The 24,717-nt window shown below is 33.1% G+C and overlaps 4 protein-coding genes across 6 annotated transcripts; 2 read left to right on the forward strand and 2 right to left on the reverse strand.

Annotated features, from left to right (window-relative positions):
• The first annotated feature begins 653 nt into the window (after window positions 1-653).
• Window positions 654-2,895, forward strand: LOC144566886 (uncharacterized). Its single transcript, XM_078316928.1, has 4 exons — window positions 654-1,072; window positions 1,467-1,695; window positions 2,035-2,159; window positions 2,458-2,895. Exons 1-4 carry the CDS (start codon window positions 752-754, stop codon window positions 2,572-2,574), a joined length of 792 nt encoding a protein of 263 aa, XP_078173054.1. The 5' UTR covers window positions 654-751; the 3' UTR covers window positions 2,575-2,895.
• Window positions 2,896-3,453: 558 nt separating this feature from the next.
• On the reverse strand, window positions 3,454-5,236 carry LOC144566834 (histone deacetylase-like protein). Its single transcript, XM_078316866.1, has 3 exons — window positions 5,025-5,236; window positions 4,639-4,764; window positions 3,454-3,827 (listed from the first exon to the last, which is right to left on the reverse strand). The coding sequence occupies exons 1-3, from the start codon at window positions 5,165-5,167 to the stop codon at window positions 3,650-3,652; spliced, it is 447 nt and encodes a 148-aa protein (XP_078172992.1). The 5' UTR covers window positions 5,168-5,236; the 3' UTR covers window positions 3,454-3,649.
• Window positions 5,237-15,237: 10,001 nt separating this feature from the next.
• On the reverse strand, window positions 15,238-16,567 carry EMB3123 (PPR containing protein). The gene is made up of 2 exons (XM_078316729.1): window positions 15,765-16,567; window positions 15,238-15,503 (listed from the first exon to the last, which is right to left on the reverse strand). Exon 1 carries the CDS (start codon window positions 16,543-16,545, stop codon window positions 15,808-15,810), a length of 738 nt encoding a protein of 245 aa, XP_078172855.1. The 5' UTR covers window positions 16,546-16,567; the 3' UTR covers window positions 15,238-15,503; window positions 15,765-15,807.
• A 1,866-nt stretch (window positions 16,568-18,433) lies between these two features.
• LOC144566291 (adenylyl-sulfate kinase 3-like) lies at window positions 18,434-23,716 on the forward strand. Of its 3 annotated transcripts, none has more exons than XM_078316284.1 (7): window positions 18,434-18,747; window positions 22,105-22,242; window positions 22,368-22,517; window positions 22,652-22,770; window positions 23,091-23,175; window positions 23,272-23,318; window positions 23,433-23,716. In XM_078316284.1, the coding sequence occupies exons 1-7, from the start codon at window positions 18,615-18,617 to the stop codon at window positions 23,529-23,531; spliced, it is 771 nt and encodes a 256-aa protein (XP_078172410.1). In that variant the 5' UTR covers window positions 18,434-18,614; the 3' UTR covers window positions 23,532-23,716. The 3 variants fall into 3 exon arrangements, with proteins under 3 accessions (XP_078172410.1, XP_078172412.1, XP_078172411.1); XM_078316285.1 differs by lacking the exon at window positions 18,434-18,747 and adding an exon at window positions 21,572-21,680; XM_078316286.1 differs by lacking the exon at window positions 22,368-22,517 and having other exon boundaries at window positions 18,475-18,747.
• The last annotated feature ends 1,001 nt before the right edge of the window (window positions 23,717-24,717 follow it).

Below are 24,717 nucleotides of genomic sequence, written 5' to 3' on the forward strand. Positions count from 1 at the left end.
CCTTTCCCATTCGGAAAAAGTTCCTAAGCCCATAAGCCCGTTGGCCATTACGAACCCTAACGGCGCGAGCGGACTAGCGGGTCCAGCGGAGTTCAGTTAGAGGTTTCGACTTTCGAGCGCAGGACACGTCCCGCCACTTAACACGTGGCAGTTCAAAATTCTTTGCTCGCTCGAACAAAAGAAACAAGGCCCCAGGGTGCCGTTCTTTCTTCAGTAATAAGAGTTTCTGCTGAGATGCTATTCAATCTCAATCCTTTAATGTAAGCCAACGGTTAAGATATCTTTTCTATTGAACTTTTCGTTGTCAAACTCGTCCAAGAAATAATCTCAACGGTTTAATCTAGAAATAACCGGTCCAGATGTCTAGGAGCATGAAACGTGTTCTTTCTGGAGCGGAGATGAAACCAACGTTAAACTGGCGCAAGTATCAAGATTTTTGTGGACCGGGAACTTCTAGGAAATCTGATTCTCTGTTTCATCTTTCCTGTTCAAGGATGTTACTAGTAACCACTGACACGGAATCCTTCCATTTGAAAGCTCGTAGGACCCACTTGTCATGAACTAGACACAGGAACTTTACAATAGAAGATGTAACACAGGAAGTTTGGACTAACTTTTTAGGCAGACTTCCCGGCGTCCGTCTCTTTTGTGTGCCAAGAATAGACCGCAGCCTCTCCTCTCTCTGTTTCTGCCCCGCCATTCTCTCGCTTCCCTGGACCCCACCAGCCAGAGAAAGTAATCAGTGTCAGCCATGGCCATGAGCAAGGTCTCGAGGAGCCTCTTCTCTCTCCTCCACCATCACTGCCACTCGACTACACCGCCTCGGCCTTACATCAGGTCCCACCTCATTTCCTTCCGCTTCAAGGGCACCAAACCCTCCTCTTCTTCATCAGTTTCAGCAACCGGTTCTTCTGTGGCAAGTGCCGCTGCAGCCACTGCTGCGGCAGCCGCTAGTGTGAGTGCAAGGAGTGGGTTTGTGAGTTGGTATCTTGGATTGATTGAGGCGAGACCGATTCTGACTAAGAGCATTACTGCTGGTATCATTTTTACTGCTGCCGATTTGTCCTCCCAGGTTATGTTTTAATACGAAGTTGATTTCCTATGTCTAACTTCAAGTCTGGTAAAATTAATAATTCATATCTGAATTGCTAAAATAACTGGTAATAGAATCAGCCTACTGTAGAAGGTTTTGATTGTAATTTATGTAGACTCGAATTTCAGTCATGCATTTCTTTCAGCCTTGAAATCATATAACAATATAATATGTAAAGCTAAGGCTCAACTTCCAGCAAACATGAGGTGTTTCCAGTATATACCATCATTTCTGCTCAGTACCAGTATGATATAATGATATTTTAAGTACTGGTCTGTTGGTGCCATAACCAATATCTGTTACTTCACTTTGTGTTGCCTTTGTCTTAGTTCAACACTCTGTTTATTAATTGCTTTCTATTTTGTTTGACCAGATGATAACACTGGGTCCTGATACGTCACTGGACCCTATGAGAACAATGCGCATGGCAACTTACGGGGTGCTGTTATCAGGCCCCTCATTACACCTTTGGTTCAATTTTTTGTCAAGGATACTTCCCAAAAGGGATTTGATTACTACATTCAAGAAAATGATTCTGGGTCAGACAGTTTATGGGCCTATTGTCAACTGTGTCTTCTTCTCATTTAACGCTGCACTTCAAGGTATAGTCGATGATATTTATAAATGCTATGATTATATTAGAAAAAAGAAAAAGAATAATCAATTTGTCTCATTTATCTCCTTTTAAGTTGATTATTACAGGCCTCTTGAATCTTCTCTTTCCTATTTTAAATCCTAGTGTATTATTTGTTCCATGGAAAGTCTTAATTTTTGCAGCGTTTTCATAGATATTTAATTTACCTTTTCTGGTATAACTAGGGCTTTTATTTGTCTTATCTGTTTTGATAGCTTATTTTACTTATAAGTAGATACAGAGAATATTAAAGACATTTGCCCAATTCTTATGTGTTCTGAAAATACTTTTGGGTTGTTATTTGTAGGTGAGTCGGTTCCTGAGATAATTGCAAGGCTAAAGAGAGACCTAATACCAGCATTTAAAAATGGGCTGATATATTGGCCCTTATGTGATTTCATCACTTTCAAATTTGTTCCTGTTCGTCTCCAGGTATGGTTGCATGCTTACAGTTTTATCTTCTTTTCTTCATTTTTTTTACAAAAAAGAAAAAAAGAAAAAAAAAGAAACTGTCCTCATCTTTTCCTGCACATCTTTCAAACTGGAGGATCCCCTTTATACCCCATAAAACTACCCTGCACATTTTTGAAAAATTGTTTGGAAGAAAATGAGTTACTGGATTCGATATTTTTCTCAATGTACATGAGATGAAGATTTTGAAGTTTAACAGTAGTTTCCTCTAAAAATATTCCTGATGTTTTGCATTGTTTCTATTTTGCTTTGGTGGCAGCCTTTGGTGAGTAATTCATTCTCGTTTCTTTGGACGATATACATAACATACATGGCCAGTTTGAAGAAGCCTTCTTTGGAAGATGTCAAGGAGAAAGCTACTGCTCAATTGCAGTGACTTCCAAATTGCCATTCGTATTGAAGACTAGTTTAATTTTCTTCCACCTCTTATTGCAAGGCAGGCTTAGATATAATTACTAATTACGGTTAGAGCACCTTTTTTTTTTTTTTTTCCATTTTTCATACTTCGGAATCCAAAGGAAATCACAGGGTTTATGGATGCTAGAAGTTATTATTCAGGAGGCCATTTGTTTAGTTCACTTTCTTTCTTTATTTTTTGTTTCAACTACATTTTTCTACTGTTTCCCGCAATTATGTGCTCCATTTCTGAACATACTGTTATTAGACAGAATGGTAAAATGATACATAATTTTATCAATTCCACAGATTCCAAATATTTTACTATCATCGTGAGATTTTACTATTGTATACTAATTGATTGATGAAAATTTGCTGCAGCAGCATATTAGACGCTCTAACAACGCTAACAACACAGCGTTGAAAATACTAGTTGGTATTAGTTTATACCAGTTGAAAGTTGAAACATTTTTCAGCCATTGGCCAAACCTTGTCACAAAGAAGTTGCTACCTTGCTGTCTGATATAATTCAATTCTCCCACAGCTCCTATCTAAACATGTTTAATAATTGACTTCGCTTATGTCCTTTAGAGTGTGTTAATGGGGTTGAGAGGAGAGGAGAAAGAAATTGTATCGAGTAGAGAGAAACTGTAATGTGGTTTAGTGTAATCAGGTTACTTGTATCCCCATTTTTTTTTCCTTTCTTTTATCTCCAAACTGGTATAGCATAGTGGACAGAAACTGTATTAAGTAATGCAATCCGAGCTTTCATTGCTGGGAAAAGGGGAGGGGAGAAAACAAGCCTATATTGTTTGCTTTCCTTTCCCTCAAAGCTAGGAAGCACAGATAAAGGGAACTATACTAGGTAATGCAATCTCATTCATACTTGGCAGAGGAAGGAAACAAGTACAAGCTAAAAACAAAAGCATGTTATTAGATCTATAATCTACCTGACATCCAAAAGATACTAAACACTAGAAGGTAAATAAAAAAGCATTTGTTCCAAACTTCTTCCCAAACGAAAGCACCACAGCAGGCTAAAGCCCACAATAAAGTCATGATTTTGAAGAGCCCCCAGTATCAGAGTTGCCAGGCTGCTGGATTTCCAAATTGCGCAAGGGGGGGCGTTCTCCAAACTTCAGTAGATGACCAACTTCATAAACTGGGTGTAGCTCTCTGATTAACTGAACATCAAGATATGCTTCACACGAGAAACACCATACTGACAGGTCACTGCCAAAAATTTACAAAGTTAACTCGTGCAATGCATAATCAACACGAATATACAGAGAATAGCATATGAATACTAGGGAATAGAATCAAGATCTCAAATCAATATGGTACGTATTGGTACAACAAAAGTACCAGTCACACAGAAACTGATATTATACTGACTCTTGTCCGCAGGTAACAGACTCCTCCAATCTCCAAAATAAAGCCCTCAACTAAATCTAAGTGACCACAAAATTAAAGAGAAATTAAAACAAAGTTTGACAATGCATGCTTGCTTATATGACTGACTGGCTATGATCCGATTCCAAGTCGTCCACCAGGAAATAACTACACAACTCGAAGCAGCTACCTTTATTATTACTAGTTACACAGGTACACATATATACCTAATTATAAATACATCAATTTTTTACAAACCTGTGTGCCAATAATATCTTTAAAAGGATATTGAGTCAGGAGACTGTGTACCTATGTTGCTTTTCTGCATTAATGGTATTATCATAGGGAATCAAATGGAATATTACAGAAAATTATATCTACCTGGAGCTAAGGATGCATTTGATCCGACTTTGGGATAAACTTTGTTAAGGCTAAGAAAATTAGCTAACAAGACCTTTCCGTATTATTTTCACACTTGATCTATATAGTATTGACCCAAATCATTTACCAGCAACATGCCTGACTAGTACAGTACAACCAAGGCCGAAATTGAAATCCATGGACATAGAAAACAAATTTCCACAGAAATTGTAGAGACATAATATAAAAATAATACAACACATAACCATCTAAAGATAAATGATTACTGTACCTGAAGCTGAGAGCAAGAGAGTGGCCGGTTTCCTGGTGGTGACTCAGCATGTGTTTGTTCACAAATCTACTACATAGTACCTCCTTGCAACTCAAGCACAACCAGTTCTCAGCTGGGTGTTCGCACCTGAAATAACCAGTCAATACCACCTTTAACTTAACCTAATTTGCACAATTCAACATATCATAAGCCTCATGTTACTGCACAACACAATTGTATCTCAGAAGGAAATGTAAGTTATACATGGTGCACCATTATCTACCAATCTCCCCTCAGCTTAACTGTACATATCGGCCTAATCTCTAAATTGAACTGAACTCCATCATCTCACAATTACACGCAATCCATGTTAACAAACCCAAATAAATCGAACAAAAATAATTAACCTCGAACAGGGGGTATCCGGAAGAGGGATGTGAACTAGATCGGCGCACAGCGAAGGGAGATGGTCGCACGTGGATCGGGCTTCGACCCAACCCGACGCCGCTCCATACATCTCTTCAAGGTCCATTTCTTGGTTGTCGTCCATGAAAAAGGAGGAAGAAGGTCAGAAAATATTTTCTTCTTCAATTTTTTTCACAATTGAACCCCTTCTCTTGCTGAAGCTTTGCTTGTTGCCTTGTTGGTCGCGCCGAAACAGAGATAATCAGACAATTAGAGCACCGAGGTATTATAGACTCGGTTGTCCCACCGGTCAGTGAGAGCGGTGTACATGAACCGGTGTCGTTGATATTTCTTTAAAAGAGCTTGTTGCTCTGTAACGATACATCTCCGGTTATTGGTGTAGCAAGTCGCTGCGAATGATGTTCAATGCGTCAAATTTCTCTAACCAGTGATAATTAATGGAAATAAGGGCTTAAACCAAATATTCTTTAGCAACGAAAGAGCTATAATTATCTGAAATACATAACTGTATAAGTATTCTTTGTGAGCCCACCTATTGTCGTAAGTAATTTTTCGATTTTCTCCTTTTAATTTAAGATTGAAAACACGTTGGAAAAATTAAAGAAAAGAAATATATGCAGTAAGATTTGAACTGTGTTTATATATTTAGTATTACTTAGTGAAAAGATGATAGAATAGTAGATAAAAATTTTGGAAAAAAATATTTGATTCTTTTTAATACATGTTCAGAGATAGAGATTCAATACATATGTTTGAATATTTACCAAAAAAAACTTCGCAAGGATTTTATTTTTATAGCTAACCCTAAATTTAATAGGAAAAAAAATACCCCCCCCCCCCCCCCCCCCACACACACACACACACACACACACATCTAAATGCGACAAATAAATTTTTCTAGTCAATAATTCATAAGTAAAAAAGAAATTTACTTCTTTCTTATTATTGAACTAGCAAGTTGTTTTAAAAAAAAATCATATAAACATTGATTTTCATAAAAATAAAGTCAATAAGCTAACAAAAAATTCATTTCAGAATAATATCATAAATTTTATTAAAATCAACGAATAGGTTGAGTTTTCTATTTGCCACATCCTTAAGAAAAATTGATGCGCATATGATTTGAAATTAAACCAAATTAACTATAACAACAAAATTTGCAATGTGCAATAAAAAAATAATTACAGACATTATTACTTGTTGCATAATTCAATCCACAACAAGATTCGGAAAACTACTTTTTAAATTTTTCAAAATACTCAATAAATACTAACATTAAGCAAGGAGTATTTCTAGGGGTGTTCAAACGGTTCGGTTTAATCGGTTTTGGACCGAACCGAAGTTCGGTCGGTTTATTGAACCGAACCTAAACCCGAATTATAACTTCGGTTCGGTTCGGTTTGAAAAATTTCAAAACCGAAATAACCGAACCGACCGAACTTTCATATAATATGAATTTGATCCGAACCACCCCGGTTTATTTCTTAATACTCCGGTTTATTTCTTAATCAATTGCTTTAAATAATTGGTTTATTTCTAAATATCTTAGTTTATTTCTTAATACTCCGGTTTATTTCTTAATATACTTAAGTTTATTATAAATCAATTGTTTTAAATAAAAAAAATTAATATATTTCGGTTTGAACCGAACAAACCGAAATAAAACTTCGGTTCAGTTTGGTTCTATTTTTAAAACCGAATTAAAACTTAAATAACTCAAAGTTTAAAACTTAAACGTCAAAATAAAACCGTTAGATGTGATCTATGTTATTTTTTCTATGTGCCCATAAAAAATTATCACATTTTGATTTTGCTTTTATATGAATCAATAAGTTGAAAAATCAACGTCTAAAAATTATCCACATTTGTATACATTTTTATAAGCTCAAGATGACAATCAAAACAAAGTTGAAATGTCATAATTTTTTACATGTACATAGATAAAATGATATAGTTCATATCCAACGGTTTTATTTTAAATTTTAAGATATAAATTTTGAGTTATTAAAGTTTTTAAAAATGGAGGCACAAAAAATAGAGGCATTTGAATCCTCCTCATTCAAAATATACCACCACCATATATTAATGCATGATACAAAATTTAATTGATATAGCGGTATAGCCCGCACATGTTCCATTTTATTGATATAGCTTGATAAAGTAAAAAAAGCTCATCTGAACATTAAAGTCCATTAAAATTGCAAAATTATAAGCTCATGTAGCATAGCGGACCACTATTGCCGTTACGCGTTATAGCGGCTGTAGCTCGATTACCGCAGTTTTACTCCGTAACTTAACTTTGTAGGTCCAAAACCGCTATAGTTAGTTATTTAGAACACTGGTAACAGATATAATATGCTCTATTTTTTAGCATCAAACGCCTGACAACCGTTTGCAGCGCACATAGAATTAGGTGAAAAATTGCTTATACCAACTCAAGAAATTATAAAAAAAAAAGTTGCTTATATACGTTTATGGGCACGCTAATTTCTCAATTTTTATCTCCTAATTCGTGCCATGTTAGGTTTTTTCACGAAATAAAAACCATCTGTGTGAATGTTCACGTTGCATGTGTTTACGCATGCCAATGTCACCCATTCACCCGTATTTCATTTTCTCAAACAAATACACATGCATCATATCGTAAAATTATATAAAAAAAACTATACATTATTTTGCCTTGTTCACTTTTTTTATCATTTAGGATTAAAGTATATCTCAATCATAATAGAAACTCAATTATCTATATTTCGTCTGTTTAATAGATATTGGAGAGAACTAAATACACTTTTTGCAACAAACGGAGGTTTATTTTAGGATGACCGTTGGGAAGCGGGATTTAAACGAAGAAGAAGAAGGAACACGTTAAACGGGCAAAGGAGCTAGGCAAGTTATGTTTAATGCTCATGACTTTGCGAATGGGTCCCCTGATAAGGAAATTAAAGAAGGGGCGAGTATTGTCTTTATCTCTGACAATAAGGGACAGATGGTGCAAAAAGGGAGAAGAATTGGAGTCACGAATGGAGAGAAACATTGCCAACCGTTCGCTGACATTTCAGTAGATTGTTAGAGAGGCTGTTACTCCACGTCAGCTCTCCTTGCTGACATGGCGTCATGAGAATTATTCTTAAGTTTTATGTAATCATTTCATTTACTTTCTTTTACAAATTTGATCGCATATATAAGTCCAAGTCATCTATGGAGAGAGTTTATGTTTCGCAATGAGATTTTAGGCAAATTGTTATTTGTATTTTACCTCAGTTGCGTTTAATTGATTCTCGTTCTTTATTGAAATTACTCAAAATTACTAATTCTTGTTTCTTCTATTTCGATTCTATCTCAACGATCTAAGATCGTTGCACTTTCTCTATTGTGATTTGAGTGAACCAATATTTTGTCCGTACTAGATTCAGACTATTTGACTTAGAATTTGAACAAATTCAGTTAAAAGTAGATTTTGATATCTGTGCAGATTTTGATCGGAAGATTTCGACAGAGATAATAGTTAATTAGCTCATTGATTTGTTGGACTGCCAATATGTATCTATTTGGTCCGAAACTCTACCAACTCGGCTTAACACATAATTTGGAATGTAAATTGCAAGTAGTCTGTTAGATTTATTTTTTAAATATGTAAATTTTAAGTTTATAATAAATTTTAAAGCTGTTATATCTCAATGGTATATATAACGCCAGTTTTGCAAACTAAATGTTTCAAGTTCGATCTTGTATGGAGGCAAGACATGATATTTTATTATATTAGACAGATCAAGATTTGAATCTAAACTCAAACTTTAAATCACTTAATTTAGATATCCGAATTTAGATAAATTTGGTGTCAAGATTGCATCTTTTGGGCATGAAGCCTCATTGAAGCTAGTTAACAATTGTGCAATAGTTTTTTCAAGTTCTTATTAATTATTCTTATAATTTATATATCATTGTTAAATATATAGCATAATTAAGTTACAACTGGAACAGCCTGTGCAAAATCTCCAAAGGGTATATAATCTCTGAGAACCTCATTAGTATTTGTTTAGACTTTATATCGATATTATTTCTTTTGTTTTAATTCTTCCAAATCTTTGACTAATAATGTAACTGACAATTGCTCATTTACAAAAACAGACCCTCATTTTGTCAAAATCTAAAACTGCATTTTTCAACTATTCATTATTCATTAACAATACCACAACATCTAAATAATTAAAATTAACAAAACTACTCATCTACTCCATCTTCATCAACGCAAGCAACAACCTGTAAAATGAACAAATGTTTTTTTTACTATTGGTGCTCTGCATCCACATATTGGTCTGTACTATATATTTTATTTTATTTACATCAATATTAGAAAGCCACTTTTTGAATGTGTATTTATTCAGCTAAGTTTTGGCAACATTGATTTTGAGAGAGATGAGATGATCCTCAATTTTGAGAGAAATATATGGGGTGACATCTGACATGATAAGAGCATATCCTCATGAAGAGTTAATGTCGCCACAATTCCTATTTAGAACGACCCATGAATTAACAAATCAATCTTTCTATATACCCACTAACCGTTTTCAGTATAAACATACGTATAGATGTAAATATTAGTATATTCGGACCAGTACCAGCAAAGTTCAGACAGTAAGATATGGTGCAATCACCCCTTACCAGCTTCCTAGGCATAATCCAATACCTGTCCCACCAATAAACACAAGCATGGCACAAAAAACGATAGAAAGGAATGAAAAATAATAAAAATTGCTAAGCTGGTAATTAGACCTTGCAACTTCATAGAAAAACAATTGCAATAACTATATTTCTATATTGTTATTTAGTACAGGGAAAAAAGATTGATGAATTTGTATGGACGAAATCTTTGATCACATCAAAGGACCGTATTCTCATCTTCAAATTTCAATTTTTTTTCAAATTATTTTTAAAGAAATTTGAAAAGAATGATCATTTCTTTCGTTTTTCAAATTTTTAAATTTTTTTTTTTTTTCAAATTTCAATTTTTTTTCAGATTTCAAAATTTTTCAATATGTAATATGAGCCGGCATTTTGAAATTATTTTAAAGAAATTATTATTTTTTTCAAATAATAAATCTTTACAGAAATTTGAAAAACAATGATCAAAGTTTTTCAAATGTAATTTAAAGTCAGTAGAATATCTCTATCCCACTTCGATCATTTCTTTAAAATAATTAAATGATCATTTTTTCAATATGTAATATGAACCGGCTCGCAAGATAAAACAATTTACAAAATAAATTTAAAACAATTTACAAAATAAATTTAAAACAATTTACAAAATAAATTTTTACCAAGAAAGAAAATGGATATAAACAAGGAGAATTTTTTTATTCATAGAAATTAATAAAATAAAATATACGAAAATAGAAGAATATTTGATGGATATTAATTTACAATCTGAAATTAATCATCGTCGTAGATTAAGGACTAGAATTAAAAAAGAAGAAGAAGAGAATATGTCCTTGTATGTATTTCAGAAACAAAACCAACGTTACAATAACAGCCTGTGCAAAATCTCCAAAGGATAATCTCTGCGAACATCATTAGTATTTGTTTAGATCGATATTATTTCTTTTGTTTTCTTCCAAATCTTTGTATTATTTTTTATTTTAACATACAAACTAACAGTTGTTTAATTTGAATAAACGAGTTCCTTTAATTTCATAAAAAAAAAAAAAGTCATCTTGTGCTATATATGTACATTTTGATCGTCAGATGGGCTTTGAGGTTCGTGCAAAATAATTCACTAACAAATAGATGTTTGTTTTTAATATTTCTATCTGTTTCTCTATCCAGAGAATTTTCTTTGCACAAATCTCAAAGTTCATCTGACGGTCAAAAAGTGTCCTATCACAAGATGACACTATATATACATATATATATAGCACCGTAGCTCATCTCAAATGATATGATATGTAATAGAAATATAATATTATATATTTTAATGGAAAAAAATACATAATTTTTATTTTTATTTTTGAGGGGTATATAAGTAAAATTCCTTCTCTACAAATGAGCTGATCTTATTGACAGATCTCTGATGATGTGTCCCTTATCTATATTAAAGAAGAGAATGAGAATGAGAATATATTGTAGATATCGACAAGTATGATATTACTAATGGTATTATATACGAGGAGGGATTTGATGACACCGTTTTTTGGTGACATCGGGTGACAATGTCCATTTTCGAAAGTTCAAAGTCCAAATAGTCGATCCAAACCATTGAATACGATGGATATATTAAAATCTACTTGCAAATCAAATTTTACATTTTTTTGAATTTTTTTACTATTTATTAAGTATTTAACAAAATCGCTATATTCGGACCGTTGAATTTTTGTACCCATCTGAATAAACCCAAAAAAATTTCAGAAAAATGTAAAATTTGATCTGCAAGAACATTTTAACATATCCATCAAGTTGAACGGTTTGGATCGACTGTTTGAACTTTGAAAATGGACGGTGTCATCCGATATCACCAAAAAACGGTGTCATCCGATCCCTCCTCATTATATATTAAGGTTTCTTTATATATGATAATAAAATACATCAGTACGTTATTACTTAATTATAATCTCAGCCAAGTCTTGCTAGATTTTTGACTCCATCTTTAATTTCCAAAGATAGAAATAATCGAAAAAGATTTGCTGACATACGATCCCATTCAGAAGCTTTTTTTTTTTTTTTTTTATTGACATACATGCCATATAAACTTGCAAATGGCATATGTTTTTTTTAATATTTATCTATCCAGACTGAAATACGAGACCTAATTAAAATCTTCGTTTCATCATATATTTTTTACATCTTAGAATTGTATTTATTTGTGTATAAATTTGCTGAATATACAATATTGTTTTATAGAAATAAAAAAATATATGATTTAGAAAGTTCAGCTCTTCTTCGGCGCATATATTTTTTTTCAGTGCAAAATCGAGTTAGTCTGATTCGACTTGAGTAACTCATTTAACTGATGAGTTGAGTTTGAGTTGGGCTCAACTGACTCGTTACAACTCGTTTCGTTTGATTTTTTGTTAAATTTGTTAGTTTGTTAAATCGTTATGGATTGTTTGTTAATTCAATATTTATTTCTCCTATTATTACATAACAACACCTTAAACAAGTTGATTCATGAGTCACGATCTTCCGAGTTGAATACGAGTTATCCATAACTCGAGCTAACTCGTTAGCAATCCTAGATATCACACTTAAAGTACAGGACTTATTTAGAAATAAAATATTATTTACTGTTGTAAAGGAAATTGATCGAATTGATTTTCGAAAAATCGATTCCACTGCACCAATAAATTTTTTTGAAAAATCCCACGTTTGCACCAAAATTGGTACGATGAAATCGATTTTTTTAAAAATCAACTCAATTCCGTTCATTTTTAGCAGAAAATAATATTTTATTTCTAAATAAATAAAATTGTAAAGTATACAATAGTTAAAAAAAAAGTAAAAATAATGTACACCAACACAAGTTTTGTTACTACTAGCAAATAACTTTTTCTAATAAAATCTATTCCGTATCGTACGTCTCCATAAAAAAAAAAATTGAATCGTTTCCGAAGAATGAATTTAATTAAAAATTTATGGAATAATTTCATATATACCACTCAAAAACTGTGAAATTACATATTTACCATCTAAAAATCCAATAACTCACATATTTACCCAATATAACTTTAATATATATCAAATATACCCAAAACTTAGATTAATTATGTTTAATTTTCTTAAAACTATCATTAATCAAGGATTAACTTAGCACCCTCTCTTTCATTCCTTAGAACTGTTCTCTTTTATAACCAACATAAAAAAATAAAAACAGATATTCCAAACTGAGTCAGTAACAAAACACAAATTCTCAAATTCAGTTACTACTTTGATAAAGGGTTGCGATATCAGCGTCGAAATAACTTGTTAATTATATTTTATATAATCTTAAACTTAATTAATCTCATTTTTTGATTAATTGATTAAATACGTGAGTTATTAGATTTTTAGATTGTAAATATGTAATTATAGAAATTTGAATGATAAATACGTAATTTCACAGTTTTTGAGTGGTATATATGAAATTCTCCCAAAAATTATATTTACCCTCTGTTTCTCTGTTTCATTTCCTTCAATACTTTAGCTGTTGTAGGTCATAGAAACAAACGAATAGTTCGGGTTCAGTTTGGCGGAGTCCAAATTTCGTGATTCGAATATAATTCATAAATACTTCGGAAATGATTCGGTACAATAAATAATTAAAAAAAATCCAAAAATATTCTTAAAAAAGAATTTCATATTTTTCTCGCAAATAGTTCGTATTATACTTTTTTTTTTTTGCATTTTATTCGGAATTCTATTTAAAAATGTTAAAAAAACAAATAAAATGCTAGTTCGTATTATACGTTTTTTTTTTTTGCATTTTATTCAGAATTATGTTAAAACAACAAACAAAACGCAAATTATGTGCCTATGCTTTAGGTTACTACTTTAGTATGACTTTTGAAGTGGTCCCTTCGCTTGTCCCTGTCTTTGCCTAATAGCCAAGATCTTTATTTTTATATACTTTTTTAAACTAGACAATATCTTTATTTTTTATACCACACAACAATCACAATGTACATTCTAAAGGACTATAATAAAATAAACAGAGGAATAATTATTTGAGCTACGCAGCAATGACCAGGATTTATAAACACTTTGTAATTAAAAATAGTTTCAAATCTTGTTAAACAGATCTTAAATCCATATTTATTTATTTTTTTCATTTTTTTTTTTGGATAGAGGGTGTGTATAAATACCAACACAAGGTACCTACCACCTTATCAAAGCTAGATCAACTACCAAACATATTTTTCCTTGTCATTTCTTATCCAAACAATGGAAGTAGGGACCCACATGTCAGTAGAAGAGTCAGAGATGATAACCCAATTGCTTGAAGCTCAATGCTTTGAAGACTACAATCATGATTTTAACTCATGTTTTAGTTCAAGCTACTATTCCAGCAACTGGCCTCAGGAAGACACTTGCATTGGTCTCAACTGGGAAAGTTATACTGGTAATTGCAACTCAGGTGAAACAATCAAGAGAAAATGTGAAACAGAAGGCGAGCTTGATTCCTGCATAGAAGTTCCGAAAAAGAAGGTCCGCAATTTCACAACAGTAAGTTACAGTTAATATATTTTTCTTCAATTGATGTTTAAGTAAATATTTGCGAATTGGGAGGAGTTAATTTACTCAAATTATATTTCTAATAGAATGCTTCAGAAGAGAATGAAGAGAAAAATCATGATGACTCAAGCTCTTGTTTGTCAGAAAATGATTCAACTGATAAATCTAGAGCTTCAAATTCTACTGGAAAATACACAAAAAGTAGCCTTTATGCAAGGGTATGTTCACAAGTTCTGAGCTAGTAAACCAGATAATACTTTGCATATACTGCTCTTGCCAAATCAGAACTTATTTTATATTTATCTTTGTTTTGATTTACAGAAAAGAAGAGAACGGATCAACCAGAGACTCAGAACGCTCCAAAAACTGATCCCTAATGGAACCAAAGTAAGTTTCGGCATGTAATTAACATTCATTGGTATGAATCTTTGTAGTCCTGATAAAAAAAGATCTAAATTTGTGTTACCTTTTCAGGTTGATATTAGCACAATGCTAGAAGAAGCATACCAATATGTCAAATTCCTGCAGCATCAAATAAAGGTATCCACCTAAGAAAAAAGTTTGACACTCCATCCAGTCAATGCGTAAGCACCGATGTTTACCGACCAGGACCAATGTCAAAATTGGGGAATAAAAATATAAAAAGGAAGCACAAAAGTTTGTGCATCTAGAAAGGAAGTATTCTTTGTTCTCCTTCTCCACTTATGTGCATACAATCGGTTAATGGAATGAATCCAAAATGTGCGTTGTATTACCCAGACATGTCCCTGTATCATTTTCCAAATACCAACCGTACTGATATGTACAACTACAAATGAGATTTTGACCTTTCTTTCTTGATTGTGCATGCAGATTTTGAGCTCTAATGAACTTTGGATGTATGCACCTATTGCATTTAATGGAATTGATGAACAAATAAGCCTTGACATGTCTCAAGCACAACAATCAGCGGTCAAATTGGCATAGAATCATTGCGGCTTATGGTCAGAAATAGTGTTAATACTCGAGAGCTTTGATTGTCTAGAAAGTTTACACCATCTTATTTGTAGCAAGAAATTATGTAAATAATGAATTTACTGTGTTTTATTGTTTCCTAAACTGTAAAATTGCTCTCCATAGGGCAGGATACTAAAGTTATTTTCCAATTTGGCATAGAACATAAAAAACAGAACCGAACTTGTATATAACTCATTTTATGAACTCCACATCGCCATTGTGTGGCTTTCCTTCTCAACCACCAAAAAAGCAGCACATTGACCCTATGAAATAAAGCATGTAAAATAGTAAAAAATAAAGAACAAAGGGATAGAGACTGTCTAAAATACTTCGACAAGGGTCATGAAATATAGGAAAAATTGATAGTGCAACCCATTATCTCATTGAACTTTGTTTCTCATTTATCAACTAATCCAGCTAATTTAATTTTCAAAACATGAACTTGCATATGCAAGCCTTTGACCCAATTAAGTGACCCAGTCAACTGTATAGAATTTCTCCAAATTCCAAAATATATGGTGTACCTAAAGTAGTCTATACAGTGGGTTTTACCCCTGTACACCGACTTCATACTTCTTGCAATTCTTCATCACTGTGAGGCATTTCATCGAGCGCCTTCATCTCGCTCTCCATCTTAACAAGAGGACTTGCTTTATACCACCATTCCTTGAAATCTCTTTCCACCTCTATTGCTGCCTCCTCCTTTCCAAGCCTTTTCAACCCCCTGAACAAAACCCTAAAAAGATACTCATCTGGCTCAAGGCCACTGCGTTTCATCTCCTGATAAACCCTAATCACTGCATCTCCCCTCCGGGCCTTCACAAGGCTTCTCACCACTCTCGTCAACTTCCACCTCTCATCCTCCGTAAAACCATCACTCTTCTCCATTAACAAATCCGACACTAACCCATCAACCTTCAACCCTGCCTCTTCACTGTCTGACTCGCCAAACGAAGAAATCAATGAGGCGTAGAGAGACAAATCGGTTTTGTAAGAGGGGTCAGTGCGAAGAAACGAGAAAACCATGAGGGATAAGTGGGGTTGGGTCTGGCGGTTGAGTTCTAAAATTATGGCGACGATGTCAGGTTTAAGGAGGCGAGAGAAAGTGCTTGTGGGGAATGTACGGTTGGGATTGGTCGAAAGGGAAAGGCGCTTGAGAGATTGGATGGCCAAGATCGATTCAGAGCTTAGCACTCGGCCGCGCTGAAGTGCTGAGCGGTTGTCACGTGAACCGCACGTGACTTGAATTCGACGGGGAGTGAGGCGGAGAGGGTGAAGGGAAACGGGAGAGGATAGAGAAGCCATGTGCAATGGCCGAACGGAGAAAGTTTGAGAGGAGATATTTACTGCGGGAGACTGCTTTCAATTGATTATGCAATGGACGGACAGATGGGCCTTTATTGGGCTGGACGTAACCCAAAAGCCCTCGGAAAGTGTGGAATATAAAGGGGAGACTGCTTTCAATTGATTATGCAATGGACGGACAGATGGGCCTTTATTGGGCTGGACATAACCCAAAAGCCCTCGGAAAGTGTGGAATATAAAGAATGACGAAAGCCCAAAAAAAAATGACAATTTTGAACTCCATTGCATTGATGTCTCCTTTATATATTTTTTTCATTAATTATGAATATATTAATATAATTTCGAATAAAAAATTTAAAATTCTAAAATTGAATATTCTAGTTGTAAGTAGAGTTTATTATGGTTGAAAAGAGATTGCCCTTAAACATTCAAATGATGAGTCTCAAAATCTAAAATAGATATCAACAATACTATGAATTTTTTCAAAGCCAATGACAATTCTTACTTTTAAATTTCAATTGAATTAGCGAGAGTTTTATTTTTCATTGAAATAAGCGTGCATTTGAAGTAAAAGAAGTGTTCATTATAACTGAAAATAGGCGAACATAAACTACGCAAAGTCGTACAACAAATTGTTTTAATGCACGTGAAATTTGATATCAATATGTTAGATCTTAATAAATTCTTTAGTCATTTTATATTAATATTTGAATAGCTATCATTTCAAAAATAATCATGATGATTAAATATTTCAATAAAATATAACTGAGAGCAATATATAAACATTGTTTTTTTTATACAAAGAACTAATTCTCTATCACATATAAAAAAAAAAATCTAATCTACTAATAAATGTTGAATTATAAAATTAATAAAGAAGAAAAGTAGAATGCAATATAAAATACACATTAAATAAAAGAGATAAAATATTAAAGTTCGAAATCTTTCTTTTCCATTGAAATGAACAATAATATTATGAATTATTTTTTTCTTGTGAAATTAATTACTAATTACTTAATTTAGACTAGTACCAAAATTAATTAGATCAGTACCAAAATTCATTTAGATCAGTACTAAAATATAATTAGATTTACTATACCAAAATTAAGTTAGACCAGTATCAAAATTGAATTAAATTTACTGTATATTATTTAGTACCAAAAATTAAATTATATTTAATGTAATTAGATGTACTGTACTAAAAATAAATGGGAGGAGGAGAGGACACCAAGTCAACCGAGATACTCAGGAAAGACGCAACAGAGCTGCTCGAGATGCTCGAGGTTGATACAATGTTTATTTTATTCAATTTCAACTTTAAAAAAAAAATTATTGAAACAATTTAGATTTAACAATCAATTTTGTTTGTAAATTTGCAGATTGAAAAGCAATCAATGGATTAAATTTTTATTTAGGAGTTAAATTTATGTCTTACATGTATTGAATGTTTTTTATTGTACTGGTAAGAGCATTATTTATTTTAAGTTTATTAGCTGTTTTTATTGTATTAGTGAGAACATTGTTTCTAGTAGAAATGCAGTTTTCATTTTTCTATTGTTACTTTATTTTAGGTTTATTATTATTATTATCTGATGAAAAAAATTACACCTTGTTTGTTTATTTTATTAAAAAAAAAAACAAATAAATGACATCACATCTATTATATTTGAAACACAAACTAAACAAAAAATATATATTCTATTTTCTTTAAAAAAAAAAAATTGGGGGCTGCAATTTCACATTGTGGTTCAGAGTAAATATAGAATTTTGAGGAACTAGTACTCTTTTGGTTTATTTTTTTTGTTGGAGGGTATTTTTTAAAAGTTTGGTTTAAAAACTAACCAAATTGAGATTTGAGAAATGGCCGAAATTTTTATTTATACCATATTTTAAAAATAAGAAGAAGATATCAAATTAAGCTAATGGGACCTCATAAATGTCTCCTATACACGCTATAAATACTCAAATACTCAACAAACTACTATCAATGTTTCTCCAATTCTTACTCATCCCCTCTCTCTCCTCCCTTCTCTTATCCGATTGAGAGGGAGAAAAGAGAAGAGAAGAGAATGCATACCATCAAACCTCCCTCTCGTTCTTTCGGCACCTCGATTCGTCCCTCGTCTCTTCTCCGGCCAAGCCAGGCCGTGAAATTAAAGCTGGTGTCAGTGACTCAGGTTCGTGCCCGCTCAATGGAACCAGGTACCATTAATTTTCTCTTTCTTTTTCCTAATTTTCCTAATGTTCTTATGATATTTTCATCATCTCCATTTTATGAGTTACGGATAAATCCAGTCCATATGTTTTGAATGTAAGGGAGAATCCAGTAATATGATGAATGGAGAAGTATATATACAAGAACAAATTGATTACTTCCGTTTGTATTTTAGAATTTTTCAATCGTCCATCAAGTCTGTACAGTCCGGTCAACATGATCTGAATCTTGATTTTTTATATCCTCTGCGAACAAAGATATCCTGTGGCGTCTTACTGACATGAGATTAGTGAGTTAAGACTGGGTTTCTTACTGTTAGACACACAGTTAGCCCTTCCGATAAGTTCCATAGATGATCTACACTTCCCGAGTGCAGTGAGCACCGAATTCCCATCCTCTGAGATATCTCATATTTTGCGCGACTTTTTTGGAAAATCTCAACTGTTGCAATACGTTCTGCGCGAATCTCAAAGCTCAAATAATACTGGCCCCCTCCGTCACCCCCGAATAGGCACCGGACACGTCGGTCACGCAAAATATGAGATATGTCATAGGATACGTACTCCCGACACACCATATTAATGTAGTTACAAATTAATGTAGAGCTGCTGCATTTTGAAATTACTGTATGAAGAGTTAGGTATACAGAGTCTCAATAATCAATTAATCATGAATCCGGCGCCAGCATGCTTGGCAGGCCCACTAGACACTACTTGTATCTAGTGTTCTAATACTCGGGCGGGTACGGGTACCCCGGGTATACCCGACTCGGGTACGGGTACAACTCGGGTACGGGTATACTCGGGTAGAAGGGTATTCGGGTACGGGTATGGCGGGTATAGTTTTCAAAAACCATACCCTACCCGCCCTATACCCTTACCCGTGTACCCTTGACGGGTAAGGCGGGTACGGGTACGGGTAGGGCGGGTACGGGTATTTTTTTTTTTTTTTTTTTTTTTGCTGTTTTTTTTTCTGGTTTTTTTGTTTTTTTTGGTTTTTTTCTGGTTTTTTTCTTTTTTTCTGGTTTTTTTTGTTGGTTTGGGGGGGAAAAAATCAGAATTTTTGAATTTTGAAATGGGATGAACAGTAACTCGGGTATACGGGTACGGGTTTAGTCGGGTACGGGTAAACTCGGGTAGGGTATGGTCGGGTATTGGTCCAAAATAACGGGTCCGGTCCGATTTTTGCCCGTACCCGCGTACCCGAGTACCCGACCCATACCCGGGCTCGGGCACGGGTACCCTAGCTGGCGGGTACGGGCGGGTACGGGCGGGTATACCCTTAACGGGTTTTATTCATACACTACTTGTATCCGCATGCTTGGCGCGCGTCATTTCCTTTTATTATTATTGTTATTATTTTTTTTTTTAAAGTTATAATGTATCCATCAGAACTTTCAAAATAGTAATTTATTTCATCAAAATATCTTAATATTTAGAGGTGAAAATGGTATGCATAATATCCGATCGTATTCTAAAATTTAGATGATAATATTTGATATTTAAATATTAAATCATTTTGAAAATCAGTGACTTTTGATTTTACTATTTTGTTAAGTTACCGTTGATTCAACAATTTTTAAAGTAACTTAATAAATAGTAAAAAAAATAAAAAATAAATATAAAATTTGGTTTTCAAAGACATTTTAATATAATAATCACATCTATCTAACTGTTTGAATTGACTTTTTAAACTTTAAAAATTAAAAAAAAAAATTAATTGCACGGACCTCATTTTATATTCAAACAAAACTAGCGATGTGATGATTATTTTTAAATAGCTGAATTTTCAACTTGTCTAAATCAAGTCACATCCTTGTCTTTGTTTTATCCACAAAGTGCGGCACAACTACTTTGACACAATTAATTGTACGTCCACATCAGCAAAAAAAAATGTTTGAATGAACAAAAAAATGTCCACATCAAAAAATATTGTCCATATTAGCAGAAAGGTTATCAATTGGAAACATGTTTATGCATCATCACACCACTAGTTTTGTTTAAATGGAGTGATTTAATTGGAACAAATTGAAAGTTAAAGAAGTTTATCAACTAATTTGTCACAAAAGACTAATATAAATTACATTCAGATGCTTGATTATTTTTGAAACACAATCCTTTATTTAAATGGACATTTGGAAAAAGTAGCTGGAGACAGAATTAGATTAATTAACAATTGAAGAAGTTGCTAAGCTAATACAATCAATATAAAAAACTAGCATTTGGTTGTAAAACAAATAGGAGAAATCTTTTGTTGTAAAACAAGTGTATTAAATAGTTGGGTGGTTTGACCTCCAACTTTAATTAAAAAAAAAAAATACAATCAATACCTCCTCTTATTGAACTTGTAATATCTTTTTTGGTAGGATTAAGTCAGATTAAAAAAAAATGCTAAGGAGGCATAATCTTGTATTGCCAAACAACCTAGTGTAGTCAGTATTTTTATCGGAAACATGCAAAAATTTTACTAGTACAATCAGTGGTGTGAATTAACCAATTCAGACTATGAACTATTCAAAAGTAGATAAAATTTTCTCTAAAAGTAGACACCAATCATATTATACATAGATCTATACTTGGTTTTCAAAATAACCATCTACTCTGGTTCAATGTGGCTCCGCCACTAATAGAGTAAACCATTGATAGAGCTCCCAAATATTAATTGATGACTCACCACACAGTGTAGAAATTAATTAATCTTGATTAATCATTAGTTGGAACTGCACAATCAGTGATGTATATAATTGCACCACATATAGTACTTTTCCAATAATGAACTAAATCATGTTTCTTAAAATATTGTGTATACGGTCCCAGAGATAAGGAGGAAAAGACAGGATTTGATTTGTGTTTGTTGACACGGAATCACTTGTGAATAATGCATTTCTTTAGAGATTAGTGACAGAATTAGGAGAATTGCGGTACAAGATGATTCCACTAGGGATTTTCATTGTCATTTTATTTATTTTTCTCTGTGAATTTATTGGACTACTTTATTTATTTTTCTCTGTGACAGAATTTATTGGATTTCAGGAGAGAACTTGATTTTGGTACTTTTGATCACTTAATTTGATCCTTAATTGAACAAAATAAATCCTTGTTATGTTCAGATTAAATTTAAAATACAATCAGATACTTTTCCAGTATCTTGACAGGGCATCATGCCAGTATATAACTTGAGCAAAATAGTCAAGAGAACAAGCATAGTTCCTGCCAAACTGTTAATTACTTGCTCAGTTTACACAAAGCTTACATTTCATTATTGCCAAAAATCAAACCTCCACATATTTACCATAATTAATTGTTGGTACTGGTAATTAAACTGGTTCATGTCTGTTTTATCAGGGATGAGTAATGGAGTGACAAGTGTTGGGAAGGCAACAAACATTAGATGGCATGATTGCCAGATCAGGAAAATTGACAGACAAAACCTATTACAGCAGAAAGGATGTGTAATTTGGATCACTGGCCTCAGTGGCTCAGGTTTCTTCCCAAAATCACCCTCTTATTAAAAATAATAAAATATAAAATAGTTAGGTATATCGAGAGCCCGGTTTTTAACTAAAAGAAACCTTAGCATTTCTAATTGTGTGAACATCTGATGATAGGTAAGAGCACTCTAGCATGTGCATTAAGCCAAGAGTTGCACTATAGAGGCCATATGACGTATGTGCTCGATGGTGACAACCTCAGACACGGCTTGAACAGCGATCTTACTTTCAAAGCCGAAGATCGTGCTGAAAACATACGTCGTGTTGGTATATACATCTCCAAAATTGATTCTATTAAGGGTTTCAATAATATAATTCTTCTTTCTTTTAATACAATAACTCCATAAAAATCCTGGTGTATGATAATTTCTAACTATTTTTGTAAATTTCTAAATTCAAAGGAGAGGTCGCCAAGCTATTTGCCGATGCGGGTGTGATATGCATAGCATGCCTCATATCTCCATACCGAATGGAACGAGATGCATGCCGCTCCTTACTCCCTGACTCAACCTTTGTAGAAGTAAGCTTTTGATCTCAAGTAAGAATTTCTTATGTTCTGTACCTTTATATCTGAAGGTCCTCGAGAAGGTCAATTTACATCAGGCCCCAAATATATCTACTAATTGCAGAGGCAACAATTGTGTGATTTTAATGGACATTTTTATATGTCAAAAGTATGAACACTAATTTGGAATACATTTTTCTCGTAACATAAAACACCAAATATCATTTAGTCAATTAATAAACTCTGCATAAATAACAAAATTCTTTTGGGGTTGTGTCAGCAAAAGAGGCCATTCTCAGGTAATCACTGCATAATTAAACAAACTATTCTTTCAGGTTTTCTTGGATTGTCCACTGGAGATTTGTGAAGCAAGGGATCCCAAAGGCCTTTACAAGCTTGCACGTGCAGGAAAGATCAAAGGTGCGTACTGCGTACAATCAATTGGTACATACTTCTCAGTCTGATTTTGTGCATTTATTATTGTTAATTAACAAAAATTTGATTGAACATACACAGGTTTCACCGGAATAGATGATCCATACGAACCACCTTTGAACTGTGAGGTGATTTGCCACCTTCACATACCCTAATTTCTTACAAAACCATTACATGTACTATACATGTTCGGCCCCTTTTACCATTGTTTTAAATCTCTTATTTGGTTTTATTTTTTACAGATTGTAATAAAACCAAAGAATGGAGATTGTCCATCACCTCAAACCATGACCGAACAAGTCGCATCATACCTTCAACAAAATGGATTTTTACATGCATGATTGATGTTGTGTATGAGATCATTTTCTGGTTTTTGAATAGAGCTGTAGAAGCAAATTAGTTTGTCATGGCCAGGTTGCAATAAAGAAAATTGAAGAAATGCCTTGTCAAGATAACTCAAACTGGTATCTTACCGCCGTAAAGAAATGTTTATAGCCTTCTTACCTTAATTGTTCATGCTTTGTTTAATTTTCTTCATTATTTTTTCTCACTGGTCCTAACTGGTAAGACCAGTAAAGTGTATGCATGTTTCATCAGGAAAGAAAAAATTCTGATAGCTTACATTAGTACCCAATTAGCATGTACGATGGGGCCCACATTTCAGCACAGGGCTGTTATTTTTACCCAACATGTTTCCGTTTAGGCCCCCAAATTTTATATATCAAAAGATCTAACCACAGACATAAATAAATTTCTATTCTTTAAAGCATTTAAATTCACCAACTTAAAAAATTTCGATATTGATTTGGTGAAAATATGGCAGGACAATAAATTTGAAAGGCATGAAATTCTCATAAAACCCAAAAAAATTCATTGTTGGTAGTGATACTTTAATCGTGGCCAAGTAATTTCACAATGTAATCTGTAATTTTGTTCTTCAATTGGATAACAAATAAATAGCGGTTTAATTTAGAATAAGGGATTCTTTCTGGACTTATTTGGGCCTTAAATGGTTTTCCCAATTAGAATTGGTAACTGGTTGAATATATATTGAAAAAAAGTAGTAATTTCTAAATTAACAGCCCAACAAACCCATCAATTTAGAATAACCATAATTTACAACTCTTCCTCGCATACTCTATTCTATTTTTTTTTAAATAGAATCAATTTTAAATATTTTAATTGAACAAGCATGAAGCATCATTGATTTAGTTTTTATAAAAAACAACTCCACCGAGCAGAATCGGTGGAGGCACAAACATAGATTGTATAGATAGGTCATAAAATGGCTCTACCGATCTAGCGGATCGGTGGAGCAAACGTCTTTGTGCCTCCACCGATTCGTAAGATGAGTGGAGTCATTTTTTGTAAAATAAAAATCAATAATGTTTCTTTCATTAAAAATATTAAATTTGGTTATATTTAAAAAAAAAAAAAAGTAATTCAAGTATTTTAAGGTGTTTTTATGTCTTAAAAAGAAGTGATTTAAAGAAATTTAGACCTTGCTAGACGAAGAAGTGAGAGGAG

The sequence above is a fragment of the Carex rostrata genome, chromosome 15 (assembly GCF_964058835.1).
Source record: "Carex rostrata chromosome 15, lpCarRost1.2, whole genome shotgun sequence".
NCBI lineage: Eukaryota > Viridiplantae > Streptophyta > Magnoliopsida > Poales > Cyperaceae > Carex > Carex rostrata.